The 15679-nt window shown below is 35.2% G+C and overlaps 1 protein-coding gene across 1 annotated transcript; it reads right to left on the reverse strand.

Moving 5' to 3' along the window:
* Window positions 1-8767: 8767 nt before the first annotated feature.
* LOC119641257 (matrix-remodeling-associated protein 5) lies at window positions 8768-15049 on the reverse strand. Its single transcript, XM_038039837.1, has 6 exons — window positions 14759-15049; window positions 10979-11455; window positions 10446-10886; window positions 10233-10310; window positions 9263-9397; window positions 8768-9137 (listed from the first exon to the last, which is right to left on the reverse strand). Exons 1-6 carry the CDS (start codon window positions 14937-14939, stop codon window positions 8806-8808), a joined length of 1644 nt encoding a protein of 547 aa, XP_037895765.1. The 5' UTR covers window positions 14940-15049; the 3' UTR covers window positions 8768-8805.
* Between the last annotated feature and the right edge of the window lie 630 nt (window positions 15050-15679).

Consider the following 15679-nt stretch of genomic DNA (forward strand, 5'->3'; position numbering starts at 1 on the left):
GACACATGTACATATATATACAATCTAAACCAAATATAATTATAATTAAAAATCTATTTAAAAAATATTTAAACGTTTTTCTATTAATACTTCAAAGAAGTAAGTAAGCAACTGGTTTGGTTAATTACCTGACTCAATAACAATGCGTATAACCGCACCTTTAAAATGCAGTGATAGACTTTATTGATCATCGATCGTTACACAATTGTATATGTCAGCGTATAAGTCTTCCAATGATTTTTTTCTATAACCGCCGCCGAGAGATGAAAGATGTATTTATGTTATGAAAGCGTTTGCAACGTTTGCCTGGACGCAAGCTTCAGGGATCCCACAAAGTGGACATATTCTTGAGCAGCATCAAATTCCGAATCGATTTAAGCATCTTCGCCTGCCCGTTTATATGACATGTCTTGTACACGCTCCCTTGTTCGCAAAAATATAGCTATTGACTTCAAATTTGGCAGCAATATTGGAAGTTCTTGCAAGCAAGTAAATATTGAAAATAGACCAAATCAATGGAAAGATACGCCTACAGTACCAGGTAAACTAAGAACAGCTTTGTTTTTTAAAAGGAGAAAAAGATATTGTTTCTCGCTCATACTCATAAACTGCAGCAAATATACTTATACAGTTTTTGTACGAAAATGGGAAAGATGGATCACGCGTACCCATTATTATAGTGTATCAAAACTTAATTTTTTTTTTTTTTTAATACTTTACTAACGTACAGCACTAAGCTTCAAAATCGCCATAGAGTTTCGTCCGTCCGTCTGTTCAACTGCCCAACTTTGTAGTAACTGTGATAAATGTCCCCTCGTTCCCTACGATCGCCTACAAATTTGCATGAGAATGTGAAAATGGGCCAAACCTGTCAAAGGGCACGCCTATGCAACAACAAACGTGACTGACCTTTCTTTCAATGATGTTTCAATGATGTTTGCTTCTTTCCTTCTCTCTTATTATATATATGCGTATACACGTAAGCGCACTGCAATAAGATCGAAATTTTGCCGAAAGATAAAAGAGCGAAGCGTTCACAAGTCTGTGTTCGGCATAGGCATATTGGCGGATCAGATGTTGAATCCAGCTCGTCTGCCTTCTCCTAGTGAGATAATATGTTGATAGTTTCACAATGACAAAAGGTTTTAATAAAAATAAATATCTTGATTGCACACTCACAAAACCTACAAAAAAAAAACCTAAATAAAAAATGAATACACCATACACTACATCGGCTGATACATTTTTTCACACTTCTCATGAGGGTCCTTATAAGAGAGCGAGCTTGAAACGTCCTCTGACATGCTTTATGTTTAGCAAATTCATTTTTCTTGTTATTGTTTATTAAGCTTCACTTCTTTTCACTGCAGACTTTGTCACCATAGAAATGCTTAGTTTTGACAAGAAGTGTTATACGTGGCATCATACAAAAACAGATGCGTTTGATCCAAATTATTTCCGCTTAATTTTTATGTCCAACTAATATAATGAAGCATTTTCCATTACATTTATACTGGAGAGCGTTCAAAAAGTTCACCCACCCAAATAAAAGCCTGCAAATCAACACTGTACGCCGAAATCCATACTTAACGAATTTTTGCTAAGAAGTTTTGAAACTATTGCAAACTATTTTTTGTGGGGATTGATCGCAAGATTATATTAGTTTTAAATCAAGCTCCTCCCTGAGTCCAAAAACGACACGGTACCAAAGCTCGTTAAAATATCTGAAAAATTGTGAACTGCGTAATAAAAAGCCAGTTCCAGATTAAACCTTTCCGCAACTTGTAGTGTATAACTATCACATCGTTAATTCTTAAAATGAGTTGCGTTATGTGTGTGGTCTACTTCTTTTACTTGACGACGTGCTGCGAATTGCGAAAAAATCTGAGCAAATTTAGTTTTTTTTAATTTCATAAAAACGAACAGAAATTGCTTAGCTTTAGGGTGGGTGCCGTACTAGGTAGTCTGGCGGTTAGGGTCGCATAAATGATAAGCGGAATTTTTGCTTTGTAAAAACAAACATTGTTGAAAACGACTTTACGAACGACCCCATATACCACAGTCTAATTTAACCTAATATAAATATTCTCCGTCTGAATGAATAAAGTAATGGAGAGAGATAAAGATGTCTATGTCTATATTTGCCTGTCTGTCTGTTGTTCGTCGGTATGAATAAAGTGAAATATGAAATGTAAAAAACTCCAGTTTTTGTGAATAAGTTTCGTTTTAAACTTTCAGAATAATTTTCTGTGAAATCATCTCTTAGTTGTGTAAATAATATCTACGCTATTCGCAATCCACTTCTGCGACCCTAATATTAGCAATAAGCGTATTTAGCAATATTATCATCTAATTTATTTCTTAAACTCGTGTTAATAATATATAATATAATCACTTTTTCGATACATATATATCTTTTTTTATGCATGGAAAATATTTTAAATAAATAAATGTTTATATAAATTTTATTATATTTTTATTTTTCATAGTAATAAGCGTTAATGAATACTAAAAGCATTTACCTTACGATTATAAAACAGAATCACAAATTTGCTTTAATTATCTAATAAGACAATGAAACAGTATAAACAGTACAACACGAGTCAGTAAAGACAAAAGCGTAGACAAAAAGAAATCAGAAATGTGAAAAGGTTCTCCTTAAGATGCTAACTGGATAGATGACAATGAATAGCTTAGCTAAATGGCAATCGTTTAGAAATCTGTTTGAATGCATATATATATATATATATATATATGTAACTTGGAAAAGCATATATAAAATGCTTTGGTTCAGAAATAGGCCGATTTCGTTGCATGTCAGTAGCAAATCGTTGATAGATATGCGATCAATGAAAATCCAACTTTAAGCATATAGTTTACGACGCTTTTCTCATCGATGTTTAACTCCTTAGCAATGTCAAGGCTGTTATGGGTCGACCTTCTGAAAACGTTCATTTGCTCTTTCGATCGAAGTGCTTCATTACAATTTCCAGCATTGAAGCGAGCAAGCAATCCTTCGGGTGAAGTCTCTTGAAAGTGAACATTACAATTTGTCCTCAAGAGATGCATAGAGCTTTGCCTCTTAGAAAATATTGGGAATTTTTTTAAAAATATCACTGATTGTCACATTAATATATACATAAATATTTGTATATATATAATAAACATTTTTATAAAAGTTGTAAATGAAAATTTTATCTTTTTAAGCTGGTGTTATGTAATAGTTGATTAGTGTTGCCGTGCAGATATATCATTGAAAACACTATCCAGTGATAAAAATCTCCCAATTACTTTTCACGTACTCAACGTATACAACTTGGCTGACTCTCTTGAAATATATTTCATAAATTAAGGTGCATTGGATGGCTGCGGCTAGCGCTTCATAAACCACGCATTAGTAATCTAAGCCCACGCACCAGCTCATTAAGTACAAAGGAATGAAACCTCTTCGCTTTAAGATAAAAAATAATCTTTACTTAAGTAACATACACAGACAAATCGTTGCTTATGCCTGCAGAGTAGATTGAAATATAATTGAAAACCATCAACAAACAACAAATAACATAATTACATTCGCCTTAGAACGAATTTCTGGTACCTTTCTGGAGTATGCCTACGTAATAAATGTGAAGTACTTTGCTAATTTTGAAACTCTGCGATACTCTACGATCTATGGAATACCATTTCCAAATATACCTAAGAAATTTCATATTTCTCATGGCTCTCACATAGATTTGTGGGTATAGTCATAGGGGCTCGCGGACAAACGAAAGTGAGAAATAGAGGACTCAACAACACTACTCTGATCAATAATATGTGTACGTCATGCGAGCTCTGAAGAATATTTTCGTATATTACAAGCGAAACGAAAGCTCTAACCTAGCATTCTTTCGGCATAATTTTGTTAATTTCGATTATGTTGAAAATCCAACACATTCGCATGTAACGCCTAGTTTCAAATTAACGAATGCTATATATTTTTGGCTACTGCAAGGATAGTTTTTGAAAGTTTTTGTTGTGTACTTTAGCTAAATGCTTAGTATCAAGCTCGTTAGTCAATTATCTCAGGCACAGAAGTCCTTAAAATACACCTTAATATTTACCACATGGAAGTCGAGTGTGTACAATTGGCATCATGCAATCTTCTGAGCTTCACGACGAAAATATTGGAAATCGGCTAACATACCCTACATTCCGAAATATCATGTAATAGTTTGGACGGGATTTTTTGGTATTCGGACGAGAATGAGTCATTCAGCTTTTGGTGCTGCCTACGTTTTTCCCAGACTATTAAGCATATTCCTGTGTAGAATTATTTTTAAATACCGTATTTACGTTAATGTAGAAAGATTTTAGCAGATTCATTGAAAATATATGTGATGGTTTGACTGATTTGGGGACAAAAATAACATATGTTATCTGATACGCTGTTCAACAAGTATACGAGCTAAGAGAAACACATATTCACCTACACAAACTGGTTGAAGAGTAATACAATCAGTTCAACGCGTCTTTAACGACGCGTGATGCGGTTTTACTTCTAGCACCGAAAAATTAAGGTACATTTAGTTTGTCAGAACATTTCCAAAACTCAGAAGTAAGTTTCAGACAACCCATAAAAGTCGTAGGTTCTGTCCCTATGTGCAATTTTTGTAGCAAATATTCTCCCGATCGCAAAAGTGAACACATCGCCTTGAAACTTCGCAAAAGACTTCTTCCCCGCAGGCTGGTATCGGAAAAGGACCAAATACTTGGATTCAGATGTCGCCAGTACAGCATAGACTCGGAACACCTCTGGTTTGCGGTTTCTTTGCTTGTTACTTTCACATATCCTTGGTACAAAACTGCAAATATCCAGCACCACCCGCACAGTATTATAAGATATAGAAATGTACAAACTACTTGACTATATCGCTTACTCGGTGGCGAGGCACAGATTTAACTCCCTCAACCATCATTGTTACTGCAGATACTCTAAAAGAAAAATATCCACATATCCCTCTCATGTTTCTTTTAATGGCTCTGATTCCTCGAATGATTTTGAAATCTCAAATCTATTTGCTGAGTATTCCCGACGAAACTTTTCGATTGCTAATTTCGATTTATCAGCAAACTACCCATATCCTATAACTAACTCGGTTTCAATACCTAACTTGGTTATTTCGGAAGATGATGTTTTCAAAGGGTTGAGTTCTCTAAAATACAGTTGTTCGCCTGGACCTGATGGAATTCCATCATGTGTACGTAAATCTTGCGCTGTCGAGTTATGTGGTGTGTTCTCAAAGATTTTTAACATGTCCTTATATTTAGGTGTTTTCCCTTCATGTTGGAAGAGTAGTTTCCTTATTCCTATCCACAAGAGTGGAAGTAGACAATTTGTTGAGAACTACAGAGGCATAGCCAAGTTGAGTGTCTTGCCCAAGTTGTTCGAGCGTATTGTGACTCAGCATTTGGCCTTTGCCATTAATTCGTATATTTCTCCGCACCAGCACGGCTTTCGGAAAGGGCGATTTACAATCACCAACTTGTTAGAGTTTACCTGTCATGTTTTCAAGGTTTTTTCTATCTTTAAACTCCAAGCCTCTGGCTTCCCTTTCTACTTAGTGAAATGGATAATAGATCCTTCATCTTATCTGCACAATAGATCCTTCAGAGTTTTGTTTAACTTCATCACCTCGGATGAATTCTCCGTTACGTCCGGCGTACCTCAAGGAAGTCACTTAGGTCCCATTTTATTTAGTTTATACATTAACGATCTCCCATCGGTAGTTAATTCCAGCCAGATCTTAACGTATGCTGATGATGTGAAACTGTTTTCTTCCTTCTCTGTTGAATCGCAATCACATCAGCTTCAAGGTGATTTGGATAATTTTGTTGCATGGTGCTCTTTGAATTTTCTAAAACTAAATCTGAGTAAATGTAAGAAGCTTTCATTCTCAAGAAGAAAGTCATTCAATACTCAGTATTTCATAGATTCGCATAAGTTGGAGGACGTCGATTCGATTACAGATTTAGGCGTTCTATTTGACCATAGGTTACGCTTTAACTTGCATATTGAGCTCTCGATAAGCAAAGCTAGGTCCGCGCTTGGTTTTATAAAAAGGTGGTCCAAAGAGCTTGATGATCCCTACATTACGAAAAGGCTGTACATGTGTTTGGTTAGACCTATACTTGAGTATGCCTCTGCTGTGTGGTCTCCTTCATATAGGTGCTACGTAGATTCAATTGAATCTGTTCAAAAGCAATTCTTGCTGTTTGCCCTTAGAAATTTGGGTTGGGATCCAAATGCCTCTCTTCCTCCTTTTGAAAATAGGTTGCTTCTGCTGTCCTTTGCGTCTCTTGAGAAACATAGGTTTGTTCTTGGCGTTAATGCCCCTAACCGCTTCTCTAGGCACTTTATCTTGGTTAAGCTTAGTCAGTGTAAGTTTAATTATGAGCTGTTCAATCCGCTCAGAGTCGTTTGCAAGAACCTAAATGACGTCTACCACTTATTCTCGTTATCGGACTCTTTAAAGTCCATTAAAGCAACATTGCTTAATACGCGCGATTTACCTACGTCGTATTTAAACTAGCTTTTATCCTTAAAAAGTCGTTACGATTCGAAAATGAATTATTGTCAATTTATTATCGGTTGCCAGGCTTATGCATGTTTGCGATGATTTAGGGGTTCATTTGCAATTTGGTCCTGTACCGGTTGTAAGTGTGGCCCTATGCTGACAGTGTACATGCTTTTTTTTTCTTTTTCTTTTTTTCTTCTTCTTATTTGTTTTATTATACTTATAGTAAATTTTATTATTAATTAATATAAGTTTTGCATTATGAGCCACTTGAACTCGACTGTTATTTGTTTAGTTGAGTTTCTAGTATAAGTAGAATTAAAATAAATAAAAACGTTTGCAATGTTCGGAAATAAGTTTCAAAGACCCCACAAAGCACGCACACTCCTGACCAGCATCACATTATGAATCGATTTAAGCGTGGCCCTGTCGGCTATCCGTCCGTGTAATATCTGTCGTAAACGTTCTCTTGGCCCGCAAAATGAATCAATCGATTTCAGATTTAGCAAAAATATTAGAAATTCGTGCAAGCAGGTTTGTAATAGAAATGGGTCAATGCGACGTAGGGATACGTCTACAGAACTATGTAAATTAAGAACACCTCTGTTTTTTAAAAGGAATGAAAAGTTGTTTTTTGCCGATTACTCATGAACTGGAGAAAGTAGATCTACACAAATTGGAACGTATATGATGATGTAGCTTCTGTGAAAAAATGGGAAAAATCAACCACGCCTATCCAATGCTATACTGCATTAAATTAACATTTTTTTCCAATATCCTTACAACGCCCAAAAGCAAGCTACAAAAACCCCATAAAGTGTAGGAAATCTTCAAATTCGGAATGCAGATAAGCGTGTCCGTTGATCTGTCCATATGTCCACCTGGGGTACACATTCTCCCGTTCGCAGAAAAGCAAAAGAGTTTAAAATTGACCAAAACTGGTCGAAGAACCTCACAACCAAAGCCTGTTCAATCAAAAACGAGAACAACTTTGCTGTCGGTGTCTTTTGCTCGTTGCTCGTAACCTACAACAGATATTCAGTGTAAATTCCCACATAATTATTCTACAAATATAGAAGAAATCAGCCACGCCGACCCAATACTATACGACCGAACAAAGTTTTCCTACTTGCTTTATTACGACAAGAAAAAACAATTAAAATGGTAGGTATAAAATGTTCAGTCACAACCCTATATAAAATTGTTTTGCTTGCTTACAGAACAATATGTTGAGACAATCAAGATACGCTTCAGTTTTCGGAATGCTGTAATCATTTGATCCCAACACTTTTCACCGGAGCATGCTTTTGAAGTGCGCAGATCTGAAGAATACGATGGGGGAGACAGCAGAATTAAGCATTAGAAGTAAGCATTTTTGTTCCACTGCGAGTGAACACGATACCGGTTTGGAAAACAGCTCTCTCATGCTCAAATATTCAAGCACAATAATGAATAGGATAGCTTTTGATATCTTTATGTTAGCTATTTCTTGCCACTACTCTTTTTGATTATCGAGAATAATTTTCGAAAGTTTTGGATGTGTTTTTTGAGCATCCGTTACAATGACCATCATCGGAACTTCGGATTTGTAGCGGCACTAGACCTTTTAAAAAAGTCAAAAAAACATAACCAAAGTGAAGAGAAATGTTGGCATGGGCCACATGTACGGGTTGGAATTGTCTGAAAATAATTTAGATTTTCGTTATTGGAGGTGGAATCTCTTTACCGTTTCAGGGAATTATTGATCGACGTGCGTATATTAATATAAAAGCTTAGTCGAAAATTGATTGATTGATAATTGGTAAGTTACTAGGACATAATAACAAAATATGGAACAGATTATCTTTCTAACTGAGCCGCAATTTTCTTTTTACACGATGGATACGTTCCCAAAAAATTCGTGTTAAAAAAGATATTGCCTAAATAGCAATATGGTAGATTGGTTCCAGACCTAAAAATGCAACTGAGCAAAACAATGAATCTCTATAGAAACTACTGCAGCTACTGTGCTCATCACCAAACTTATGCTAACTATCCCTCTGTTTGCGTCTGAATGAATTGCGTCCGCTTTCGTTCATCATCCACGTAATTAGATTAAGAGAGCAATGGTTGTATTATTGCGATTAACAGAATTTCATCGAAAACTGCTATAAATTCATCCCTGGATCTCACGCCTACTCCTGTCCGCGATCTAATAAATCTATATCCAATGTGTTTTGCTTAGTCTCATTTATTATTTCAGTATTCATTAACAATAAAACTTGAAAACTATAACATATACACTTATAAGATCTACTAATAAATTAAATAAATGGTTATTACATTTATTATTGCAAATAGCGCTCGCTCTCGATGTATAAAATACTACAGTTTTGTATAATTTATGCTCATCAGATTTTTGAGCAACAATAGAATTATCAGTTATTTCATTGAACGATTTCTCATTGGGATCATCGTCACTATTATCGCTGCCGTAGATACGACCGTCATTAGTATTACTAATGCTATTAGCGCCGTCATTATCATTGCTATTGTTAGCATCATATGTTTCTGCTTCCGTTGAGTAGTTTGGAAATTCAACTAAAACATGTTCAAAGATAGAATCGAAACAAACGATGAATAAAATTAAATTTTACACAATAATGTTTTTAATTTTCAATTCTACGAATATGCGCATGCATTGTTATATTAGATGATTGACCGACCTTCTCCTCCGGTGGCGAAACGCAATATTTTGCTGCTGTCACTCCAACCGTAATGATTCCGTGCAAGTACAACTACCTGATATATACTGGCAGGATGTAAGCCATATAAAGTGAACGATGTCGTGTATATGGACCCTAAAAAAAAAATGTTATTATACATATATATGAAAGTTCTGTAAAAAAAGTGCCAGGACTTCTTAAAAATAAAATCATTTTTTTAAGGAATTCTAACAGTCAACATATCCGTATCCGGAAGACGGACGGACATGACACAAAAGGCGACGGACACGTCGTAGCTTTACCTCCTTTAAAGCAAGCTCCGTGTGAAGCAATATATTTATGCCAAGGCTTGATTCAGACTTGAAACACTTTTCGCCGAGCGATGGTTTTATTTCTGGAAAAATAAAAACCTAACATCATCGTCATAGTCGGCGTGCGTTGATCGTTCTTGATCGAAAATACTAAACAAGTTTTCGGTGTATAAGTGGTATAGAGAAAAGAAGAGCACAAATCCAGTTTCTTTCAGAGGAAGGCGGGTTTCAAACTTATACGAAATTGGAAATGCCTCTCACTATCTTAGCTCTTTTTCAAGCTTATGCTTAAAAATTTATATAAAGGCTCAACAATTTTCCGCTTCTGTTCAAAAGCATTGCACTCATAACACGAGTTGTAAGCCTTTTGGAATATTTTCAATGATGTTATGTAAGAAACTACGGTGGAAAGGCCAAGAATTTAAGGCCAAGTTTTTGTTTAATAAAATTAGATAACAATTTCAAATAAAGCTGATATAAATAACAATTATTAACTAACTAATGCGCAGATTAACTAGGAATGCAAATACCGATACTTATTAGACATCATGTATATAAATTTATAAGAGTTCGTTACTCCGTTTTTCAATTTTATAGCAACAAAGAACGAAAAAAGCAAATATCAAAAAAATGAAAAATTAAGAAGCAACAACAATTACCTATAGAAATATCTGCTGGTATCGTCAATTCTGTCCACTCAAGCTTAGTTGTCACGGTTGTCGAAGATAGTGAGCTCTCTGCACAAGTAAGCGTATGAACAAAATGTATAGAATTTTCCAATTAGTTTCAAGTGTTTTCCAATTAAACACGATCACAGCATTACACAATCGCAAGTGTGTAATAAAAATGTATTGTCAGTTTATTCAACTTACCAGATGGTATTTGTCTGAATTTTAGCTTAAACTCAATTACGGGTGAAAAACTCTCCGTTTGCCAAACGAGCAAATGTGAGGTGGGGCTCTGCATGTCAGGACTGATTTTGAATGTGCAAGGCATCGGACGAAAAGTTAATTCCATATAAGCGCTAGCTACACCAATTGTGTTCTCTGCCCGACACTCATACATACCCATATCAGAGTCGCGTACATTCTTAAAGATTAGCACATGTTTCATATCAGCATAATAACGAAGTGCTGACGAATTCGAGGGAATCTCTACATCTTGACGGATATAACGTGTAGGGCTAATAACTCGACCATCGTGTAACCAACGAATTTTCGCTATTGGTGCGGATTCTACGAAACATTGCAAAGCGACACGTACTCCTATCTTTGAGTAGATAACCTTCTGAGATGCTCGTATTTCAGGAGCAACTGTTGTCAGAAACCGTTATAAGAAAAAAAAAAAAAACATTAATTAATAAGTAAAACTGAAAACTTATTTTTTTTCTTTTGTTTACACTCACATAGAACGGATAATTCAACACCATCGGTAGCCGGTCGGCCCACACCATTATTAGCTGTACATTCAATGGTACCTGACATATTTCTCGTTTTTATCTCCACTATATGACTTTGCCGATTGCCCACTAAATAATCAATTACTGTTGCATTGTTGTGCGTCCAAGTAATAGCCGGTTGTGGTACACCGTCCGTCTCACATATAATCTCCAATAAAGCACCCAACGGTAGCTCTATGAAACCACTAGGCGAAGCAAATATTCGCGGAGGATATTGCACTTCGATGGCATGGATTTGCACCGCTTTCACAGTATTGCTCATAATTTCGCAATAATATTTCCCCGTATCTTCCCGTTGAACATCCATTACTACTAAACTACCGTTCACTAATAAACGATAGCGTTTTAATGAGACTTCTTCGGAATGTGGTGCATCCACAATTAATAAGTCATCTTTAAGCCAACGCACAGAACCATAGGAGACTAGAAGTTTTCAAGCGAAATAATTTTAATTTTTAAAATATTATGTAAATTACTGCCCTCGGTGCGGAAACCGATCTAATGTATTATTTATTCAAGAGACTCCTAAACTAGATTAGATTTTAATATGTAAGCAATCGTGAGAGTTTTACTTATTCATTTATTGAAAGCAATAACAAACTCCCTTAATACAATTATTTATGTAACGATTTTCAAAACAAGTTGTTGCATGAGTAGTGATCCGAGCCGTTTTCAGCAGTGATCGTCCTTGAGCCAAAACATGCCAATATATCAAATCTCTTCGAAATATCTCAAAAGTTGCGATCTGTAGGTTGAGCACAAGAAACCAAGATAGACAGACGGGCCGATCGATTCAGAGTCACTTTTTGAACTGATATAACAAAAGTCGGGTCTTTTTCAAGTCCTTCTAGTTGTTGCGTACCCTTCTGACACACATAGGTAGCGTATAATGAAATTAAATTAATCATTATTTTGTTTTCTTTCATACATTTCCTAAAGGCCACAAAAGGCACACATCACACTTTTTCTTTTTTGTCATTCTTTGTTTAAAGCGAGCCGCTACTGAAAAAGACCAAACCCTGTTAACTATTTGAGGAAAATATAATGGCGGAAAGAAGATCATGTATTTGACTTTATAAATTTATTTTGGCCTAATGACTAATAGCAAGAAATCTTTAACAAATAAATTAACGCCACCGGAATGCTTTCAAGTAATCCTAAATTAAATCAAATCCTCCTTATTTACAAAAAGCACAAAAACCTCCAGCCTCCAGAAAAAGCTGTGTGTATTAAGTAAAACCAATTGTATCTCGATCTTTTTTTTTTTTTTGTTTGTTCTTTTTTGTATATCCTACGCGAATTCGTTAATCATTGAATGAGCATTTGTCAAGTGAATCCGCAATGTTATAATTTTTAACGACTTATCAAATGTTCAAAAAACACTGAAGGCACGCGTAAACTTGAACGTGAATTAATGATAAAAAAGATTTCCAAAAAAACTGCCAAATTTGGAATAACTCTCTTAATCTTCTTATTCTTTTAATTTAGTTCCACGCAGCCCATCTCTTACTGAGACATAAAAGCACAAATCTTAGGGCGAACATCAGTTCACGATAAAGGAACAATTCTACGGTATGAATATCCTTGTTTAATGGTCTTATAGCTCAAGCCATAGGTTAGACATTCTAACCCGATTAATAAATAAAAACTCAAAAATGTTGCAAAAAAAAATTTGAAAAAAATTGATATTCGCGCGCCCTGGGGCCGAGTATGCCAATGTTATCAAGCAAAGTCATTTCGATAGGAAACATTTCTCTTTCCTAAGCAATTTTATATATGGATTTAATTCTTCAAATAGTTGCAGTTAGGCAAGGTCTAGCAATTTAGGTAATTTGTTTTTGCGATAAAATATACGTTGAACGTAAAGATACACTGGTTGCGTGAGGCCTTGTGCAGGAAGGAACTCAAAATGCAAATTGACGAACCTCGCTGAAATTTACCAAAATAAATTTTGTTTTTAGACAGCTTGTTATTGATGCATGTATTTTTGTCCTAAATTATTAATAATTAGAATGAGGTCCAAGGAGTAGACCTACATGGTCAAAATTTGTAACACTTAATTTTCTTGTCAAATTGCCATTGGTCAATTAGGTTCGTTACAATTTTTTAAAGGTCAGACTGTTCCGTAGTATAGAGGCTTGTCTTTCATAAACCAATTATAGGAGAAATGGTTAAAAAATTTAACCCATACGCTGCAAACTTTTCATATCAATTTAATATACTTGAAATGCAGTCAATCACTCAACGACTATTGCCGTCAAATTTTGAAAATTGTAAACTGTCTGTCACATACATTTTTTTAATAGAACTTTGTTCGGTAAATGGGCGAAAATACGGAGACTCAAAATGGTATACCAAATTTCGTTACGTGTTGAGCTCAAATATATATATTAACTATTAACGGACAGATAAACTTAAAAAGAATTCAGCAAAGCGATCCCGAATCGATCGGTTTAATAAAGGGCTAGGGCTGTGTTGAGTCCATCCAAGTGTTACATCACGCACCAGAAGTGGCGTAGAACACAAAAGTGGCAAATAATTTGCGTGTGGCCTACAAAGATCTACTTTACCCACCTTGCAGACGCAAGTAACAGAATCTATTCGGAATCTTAAACTAAAACGAAGATAATATATCTCATGCATCCTTGTGTGTGTTGAACGCAAAAAAATAAATAAGATATTTATACTCGCTTTGACGTAATTATATAAGAATTTCAACGTCCCGGTAGTTGAGAAGGCATCATCTGCCTAATAAAAATTATTTTTAGGTTGCTTTCTCAAATAAACTGCGTAAAAAAATTCCAAGTTGCACAATTTCATCTATTATAGCTGCATCCAATTCCAATTTCAATATGAATCAGTGGCAGGCAATCGAGTAATAATGTTACGACTTTTACTTGGCAAACTGTCCAATGGCAGATGTCAGACAGAGAAAGAGAAGGTGACAGTTACACGAATATATAGATGGATGGAACGGCAAACGAGCCGGCGGATGCCTAAATGGACGGACAGGCGGTCAATTAAGTGAACGAACAAACAGAAAGTCAGACAGACAAACGGACAGGCGCACAAATGAGCGAACGAATGGAAGGCCGAGCAGAGCGACGATAAAGCGGATTAGCAAGTAAGCAAACAGACAGATGTGTGAACAAAATCTAATCGACTTAGAAACTGATTATGCTTTTATTGCTGATTGTTTCAATACGGAAGACAGACTTACGGAACACGCATCATCCTCTAGGGACAAATTAAGAATAATACCAAGAAATGTTGTAACGTTCAGCTTTCGTTTTAAAACACGACGATAGTGGGGATACTTTGTTTCAAAATGAAAGTGTTTACACTTTACGAGCTTACGAAGCAGGTTTTTTTTTTTTTTTTGCTTTCTGTCAATATTTGATCAGTCACTAATGGGATATCCTATATACGCGTAGAAGCGGTGGTGTTCAAAAATATCATTGCCTATTTGATTGTAGGCATAACAATAAAATTTTGCTATTGAATGTGAAAATCTGCAAGGACTTCATGCGTCAGTATCGACGCTGACAATTGGTATCAAAAGCGGAACTGATATCAATGTCGACGATACCGTCTATTCGTCAACAAGTAGTAAAATTATGTAAGTTATCAAGCAACCACTCCTTCCGGTTACGTGTACGTAAAAAGCGTATAATTGATTGTGTTGTAAGGCAACGTCAGAAATCGTATACAAATATTCTAACTTACACTTGTAATCGCATGGTAGTAAAACGGTATCGTTCTCAAAAGTTTTCACGGTTGTCGGTACACTGTGAAACTCGCGACCCTTAAAGTCTTCCGTAAATTCAAAATTAATAACATTTACACCTTTGCAATTATTAAGCAGAGAAATAAAAATTGCAATAATTTTTAAAGATGATGAAAACATTTTTCTTAAACTTTGCACCCAAGCGAACTTGAATTTTTTTTTTTTGTATTTTTTTTTTAACTTTTAATTAAATGTAATGTAACGATCTCATTCGAGGCTCTACTCTTAATGGAAGATTCCGTTTGTCACCGATGCTCAATTAGAACTGTTCTTCAATTTTGAAAATAACTCAACAGAATTGATCTTGGTTTTGGATAAACTTTTCAGTTTGTTTTTTTTTTTTTTTTTTTTTTTTTTTTTCATATGTCTTCCTCTATTTTATTTACCGCTTTAATTATACAACTCTCCATATTTATGTATGTAGGTGCATGTGTGTGCATGTGTGCGCGCGTTTTTGTCATGAAATTTAGCGAAGAGTATCTTTTATAATTCCAACAGATACATAGGAGCATACTAGCATTTGGACAAAGTCTTGCAATTGTTCGCCTGCGCATTATTATTGTTATTATTATTCAATTAAAACGTGCCTTCATTGCACATCTGCAGATAATACACACTTTTTTTAGTGTATTATTATTATTATTATTATTTATTTATTTTTTTTTTTCTATATTGAAAACAATCGTTTAGAACTGGAAGCACAAACACGCAAGAGAGTAACGGGCCGGTTTACGGCAAAAAATATCACCCACTTTGACATAACAAAACTGTCTTTTCTCCCTAAAGCAAACATGAAATATTTCTTTACAAATATAGAGAGATCGCCATACTCCTTAATGTAAATACATACATAGCGTAGA

Source organism: Glossina fuscipes, unplaced genomic scaffold, assembly GCF_014805625.2.
Source record: "Glossina fuscipes isolate IAEA_lab_2018 unplaced genomic scaffold, Yale_Gfus_2 147, whole genome shotgun sequence".
Classification (NCBI taxonomy): Eukaryota; Metazoa; Arthropoda; class Insecta; order Diptera; family Glossinidae; genus Glossina; species Glossina fuscipes.